Consider the following 6,488-nt stretch of genomic DNA (forward strand, 5'->3'; position numbering starts at 1 on the left):
GCACCCATTGTCTTCAGGAACTTCAGGTGTTACATCTTTTGGTAGCCAAGCATCATTCACTTTTTTCACCACATTTTCTTGTGCACCCATTGTCTTCAGTGATAATATCAGGTAGGTGAACATCTCAGACTGCCTAATTGTTAGAACAAAGTGTTCTTGTGTTGGGGGAGCACTTGTGTAGTGGCCCACTGTCCATCTGTTTTCTTAATACTCGACCAATAAATATATGTACATTGATCTATTTCCCCCTCATCATATGTAAATATATTTACATCTTTATATGCCTGTATTTACAACTCTATGAGTACCCTTTGCCTCCTAGTTCTTTCCTCTGTTTCTTTGTACTTTCCTCTTGTCCCATTATCATGTTCTGCCTTCATTTGGGTTTTAGGCATTCCTCTCGGTTACATTGCCCTTGATCTAGCCCTGCAAGGCCTCCCACACCCTCCTTGACATTGATTTTGGATCACTTGTTCTTCCCTTGTGCCTGTGCTTGTTAAAACCCTCTTCCTTCCTTTCCCCTCCCCTACCCCCATGCTCCCCTGATCTGTCATCCCATTGTTCTCTCTTCTGGCTTGTTTATTCTGCCAGTCCCTTCCAGGTAGACATGCTATGTACCATCACCAGACTGAGTGCAACCAGGCAACAACAGAAAGTAAAACAACAACAATACACACATATGCATACATATATAATCATATGAATAGTTCAGGGTCTGTTTGTTTTCTTTCACGTGTGCTTTCCAGTCAAGTCTGATTGGGTGCCATGCCCCAGCATCGCCTCTATCCCTAAGGACCTCACTGCTCTCCTCCCTCTGCTGCTCTGATGCATGCTCCCAGGGGCTGGCGTTCCACGTGGTGAGCTCATGGCGGGCACAATTCCCACTGTTTGTCATCAGTGCTGTCCCCAGTGGTGCGATGGGTCAATGAGAACCTTGTGTCCCATGGTGGGGCCAGCCCCGTGGTCATCTCTGTGCATCGCTGTTCCGAACAGGCACATTGTCCCCTGGGCTCAGAAAGCCAGGATGTGCTCCACTCTTTCCTTTTCTTCCCCTTCCCCCCTCATTGGCTCACATGTGCTCCGACCAGACCAGTCTCCCTTCCCCTCTTCCCGAGCTGCAGCTTCAATGCTGTCCTCTGAAGTGAATTCCCCCTGGGGGAGGGTGGTGCCTTGCACCCAGTTGGTGATGGGGCCGGCCCCTCAGGCCTCTCCATCTGTTGCCTACTTCAAGTCAGCGTGTTGCGCTCCTGTCTTGGAGTTCCAGGTTGAAGTCTGGTCCCTCTTTCCCTATGGAGACACAATAAACACCCTCCCCCTCTGTGGATTAGTGCCCTGGTCCCTTGGCTACCCATACTTTCCCCCCCTCCATTTTAGTGGGCTACCATATGTATCCCATGTGTATCCCTGGATTTAGTCTGGCCCCTGCCATATTACCTGGACCTCACTCCAGGGACGTATGTATACAGCATCTTCTTCCCTATGCCCTTTTTGAGAAAAAATAATTTTTTTTTGAGCTTACCTTAACTCATATAGTACTTGTCCTTTTGTGTTTGGCTTACTTCACTTAGCATAATTTCCTACAATTCTTCCCATGCAGCGATGTGCTTCATGCGTTCATCACTGCTTTTTAGGGATGCGTTGTGTGTATGTACCAGGTTTTTTAATCCATTCGTCTGATGATGGAAATTTGGACAATTTCCAGCTCCTTGCAATTGTGAACTGTGCTGCGATGAACATTGGAGCACAGATGTCTGGCCGTGGTTTGCTTTTTGTCTCTTCCAGATATATGCCCAGTAGGAGAATTGCTGGATCATAGGGTAGCTCAATTTCCAACTGTTTTAGATATCGCCAAATCGATTTCCATAGTGGCTGTACATACCTACAGGTCCACCAGCATGGACAAGAGTTCCTATCTCTCCACATCCCTTTCAACACTTATTACTTTCTGATTTCTGGAATTGGGCTATCTGTGAGGGTGTTAGTTGGTATCTCATAGTTGTTTTAATTTGCATTTCTCTTATGGCTAGAGATCTGGAACATTTTCTCATATATTTGTTGGCTATTTGGATTTCTGCCTTTGAGAACCTCCTTCCCAAGTCCTTTGCCCACCTCCTGAGTGGACAATTGGTTTTTCTCTTGTTGTAATTTAGCAGTGTGTTATGGATTTTAATAATAAGGCCTTTGTTGGATGGGTCATTTTGGCAACTAAATTTATCTTTCGTTCACACCTGATTTTTTTGTCTCTAATGTCCATGTTCATCTCCTTTCATAATGGTTTCTCACCTTTAGCTCCACCCCTTCTTAAAAAGCACGCATCTGGAAAACAGTGTTGGAGAACATGTCTCCCTGAATGAGAACAGAAACTGTGCGTCACGATATGAGATTATGAACTTTCTGAATTTTCCTGGTGGTCTTCGCCTTCCCATGAAAGTCGGAGAGTTCATCCCTCAGGATCCACGTGGACAAGGTTTGATGATCCAGGAGGAGCTGATAGAATGGGCTTTTGGATTCACAGAGGTTTGCATGAATTCTTCATTTATATCCCAAAGCAGAAACAAGACATGGGAATAGTTCTGCAACCACTTAACTCATTACAAAATCTGTATTGGTTAATAGGATTCACCCAACAGTGTCAAAGTTTGCAGTGTACCTCAAAAATAAGTTTGTATATATTATAATGCTGATGGTGGTGCAACACTTAACATCTTGGATGCTAGCTGAAAGGGTGGTGATAGGAACCTACATTGGCTATAACATAGGAAGCCCTGTTGATGTGCTTGCTTAAAAAATAGAGAATTTTATCCCGATGGGGCTGTTCTACTGTGTGTTATAGGAGTAGTGTCATTGGGATTCAGGATCATTCAGGCCCTTTTGCGTCCGGATCTTTAAATAAAAACCAAAACAATGTTATGCACTATGATCACATTCTAAGTTAATATGATCAACTCATACAACACTACTGAACTATTATCATTGATTTCCTTTTACAGACTCCTCACTCTGGGTGTAGCAATAGCTGTGACCCAGGATTCATGAAAATCACTCAGAAGGGGAAGCCTATTTGCTGTTTTGATTGTATTTCATGTCCAGAGGGAGAAATATCTAATCAAACAGGTAGGAATTGACAAAATACAACAGTCAGCTCCTCTCACTTCTACCCAGCCTCCTGGAGTACATGGGGGGAGGGGGGCAAAGGGGTAAACACCAAAGTACCTTCTGACTTTTCCCAAAAGCTAGCTCAGAAGACAGATTTGTCAATCTATGTGTGTGCTGGAAGCCAGCCCCCAACCATTAAGCACGGTTTCAGTAAGTGCAATTGTATGGTTGAGATATATAAAGATTATAATAAAATCATAGAGAATGAGAGAGATAGGAGAGAGAGTGAAATAAAGAAGTCAGACACATTTCATGGTAGCATGCTCACCTCCTGGATGGCCATGACCTGAACAGCCAGGTCAGCGAACAGCATGGGCCAAGAGGGCAGGGGAGAGAGACCAGGTGAAAGCCTGAACCAAAGCTTTCTTGCTAACCAAGGCTTGTATATCTTTGGGATGTGCATGCCTCCCAAATACAGGTAAAGACATAAGTCACGGGATGGGGTTGTATAATACAAGCAATAGGAGGTGGATATACCATGGGCATACAAGGATATACCATGGGCAATACAAGCAATAGGAAGGGAATAAACCATGGGCATAAGAGTAAAAGGAAGGGGATGAACTACCGAGTGACAAATGATAGGAAGGGGTGGAACTAGAGGTATACATATAACAAGGGCGAACCCTTGATTCATGATGGAGGACAGAACTTGGTCACCCTTGAGTGGGCTTGACCTCCCTGGTCTCTCCTTCAGGGAAAAAAAAATACTACTATGCTTATCAGAAGGGAGTGGGCCTTCCTTATTGTAGTATAAACGTTGGCTTCTGCTTGCTCTGGATGGCTGATAACCTTCAGGGAGAATAACCCCTGACCTACTTCTGTTGAGCTCCAAGTGTATAGTCGTTGACCATGCGTAGCAAGCAGCTAGGTTTTGCATATATTTGGGTGAGACAACTTGGGAGAAATCTTTCCCTTTCCTACATATGCCCACGAGATCCAAGTTACAGAAAACCACCTGGAGTCCAGTTTTGTTCTGCCCTCATGGGGGCACCATGAGTGAGGGCCACTCAAAGTTCACTAACGAGGTCTATTTTTAACTGTCACATAATTCTTTATAGATACTTGAAATTTGTTTTATTCAGAGAAATAGGGATTGGCCAGATAAAGTGCTGATGAATATTTCTAAAAAAACACACAATTCCTTCGACTCAGCAAATTCTAAGCTTTGAAACATGTCATTCCTTTCTTTGTTTAAACTCCATGTCACTTTTCTCACCAGATAGTGATACATGTACGGAGTGCCCTCAAAGTCAGTATCCCAACATGGAGAGGAACCACTGTCTGCCCAAAATTGTGATCTTCCTGGCTTATGACGATCCCTTGGGGATGGCTCTGGCCAGTACAGCTCTGGGCTTCTCTGTCATCACTGCAGGGGTCTTGTGGGTCTTTGTGAAGCATCGAGACTCCCCCATAGTCAAGGCCAACAACCGGGCCCTCAGCTATGTCCTGCTCCTCTCCCTCCTCCTCTGCTTCCTCTGCTCCTTACTCTTCATTGGCCGTCCCAACACAGCCACCTGCATCCTCCGCCAAATCACCTTTGGAGTTGTATTCACTGTGGCCGTTTCCACTGTTTTGGCCAAAACCGTCACTGTGATCCTGGCATTCAAGGCCTTGACACCTGGAAGAACCATGAGGTGGTTGCTGCTGTCTGGGGCTTCTAATGCTGTGGTTCCCATCTGCTCCTTGATCCAACTGATTATCTGTGGGGTCTGGCTGGGAACCTCTCCCCCTTTTGTGGACATAGACACACACTCAGAGCCCAGAAACATCATCATTGTGTGCAACAAGGGTTCAGTCACTGCTTTCTACTGTGTCCTGGGATTCCTGGGCTTCTTGGCCCTGTGGACATTTTTCTTGGCTTACCAGGCCAGAAACCTGCCTGACACCTTCAATGAGGCCAAGTTCCTGACCTTCAGCATGCTGGTGTTCTGCAGTGTCTGGGTGACCTTCCTCCCTGTCTACCACAGCACCCAGGGGAAGGTCATGGTGGCTGTGGAGGTCTTCTCCATCTTAGCCTCCAGTGTGGGGCTTCTAGGCTGCATCTTTGCCCCAAAGTGCTATGTCATCTTCCTACATCCAGATAGGATCACATCAAAAGGGTTAAGGAATAAAACATGCTTTGAGGACAAGTGACCAAATATCACTTGTTTGTGTCTAGTTCCTATGCAGTTGGTTCCTATTCATAACCACACTTGGTACAGCAGACCAGAACACTGCTCTGTCCTGCACTATCTTCACCACTGTAGCAGCCACTGAGTTCATCTCTTTCTGCGTCTCCCTCTATTTTGCAGACCTTTTGCTTTACAGAGCATGATGTCCTCCTCTAGAGACTGGTACTCCTTTTTAGCAAGTCCAAAGTACATGAGACAAAGGCTTTCCATCCTCACTTCTAAAGAGCTTTCTGGCGGTGCTTCTTTGTAATAATGTTTTCTTTTCCATGGCTGTCCTTTGTTTATTTGCTATTCTTCACCAACGCCATAATTCACATGTATCAATTTTTTATCTTCTTTTTTATTCATTTTCCAGTTTTACATGCATATCGGTTGATTGAAAATACCATGGCTCCAATCAAGTGTACCTTAGTCCTCAGAATGAACTTTTTTCTCTTTCACATTTTAAACAGATCTCTTGGCAAATGTACTCTGTCCAATAGTGTTGCCATGGGTCTTAATTCACAGGATGGCAGAGCACTTTATTTATTTCTATATTTTCAAATTTTCCCCATGCAATATGTCTGCTTGTTTTTGTTTCTTTTTCTGGAAATGAACCTGCTTGTCATGAAAAACTCCAAGTCCATTAAAGTTTTACTTTTCCGTTTCCTTTATTTTTCCCCATTCAAACTATTATTGCAGGTTAAGGGATCAGGAATCTGGTGGGGGTTTTACAAATTAATTAACTACGTTTTGTTTTTTCAATTTTTCACAAATTTATTGGTACTTCATCCCCATATCATAAACTTCAATAGTGCAATCACGCCAAAGAGCATCGTGTACAATATGATACCACGATCAGTTGTAGAATATGCTCCTCTCCCTTGGACTCCTGGTTATGGGTGTAATTTTGTTTTTTAATTGTGACAAAAACATACACAACAAAAAGTCTCTAATCCAACAACCTCCACATGTACAACTAAGTGCTCTTAAGTATGTGTTTCACATTCTACAGACATTATTGATATTTTCCCCAAATTATTTCACCACTATTAACATACACTCAATAACAACATTCCCTAAGAAGTCTTCCTCCTTCATCCATGGTAACCATTGACCAAGTGTATTCTTTTGTTTTTATTTTATTGGGGGCTCGTACAATTCTCATCACAATCCATA

At 43.8% G+C, this 6,488-nt stretch overlaps 1 protein-coding gene across 1 annotated transcript in view; it reads left to right on the forward strand.

Annotated features, from left to right (window-relative positions):
* LOC101664183 (vomeronasal type-2 receptor 116-like) overlaps window positions 1-5,292 on the forward strand; it is a 14,335-nt gene extending 9,043 nt beyond the window's left edge. Inside the window, exons 4-6 of the mRNA XM_045300068.1 lie at window positions 2,290-2,517; window positions 2,991-3,114; window positions 4,379-5,292. Of these exons, the coding sequence (XP_045156003.1) occupies window positions 2,290-2,517; window positions 2,991-3,114; window positions 4,379-5,292 (1,266 nt within the window). The remainder of the gene's footprint in view (window positions 1-2,289; window positions 2,518-2,990; window positions 3,115-4,378) is intronic.
* Window positions 5,293-6,488: the final 1,196 nt, after the last annotated feature.

The sequence above is a fragment of the Echinops telfairi genome, unplaced genomic scaffold (genome assembly GCF_000313985.2).
Source record: "Echinops telfairi isolate 266 unplaced genomic scaffold, ASM31398v2 ScPeMD7_7459;HRSCAF=8497, whole genome shotgun sequence".
NCBI classification, from domain to species: Eukaryota; Metazoa; Chordata; class Mammalia; order Afrosoricida; family Tenrecidae; genus Echinops; species Echinops telfairi.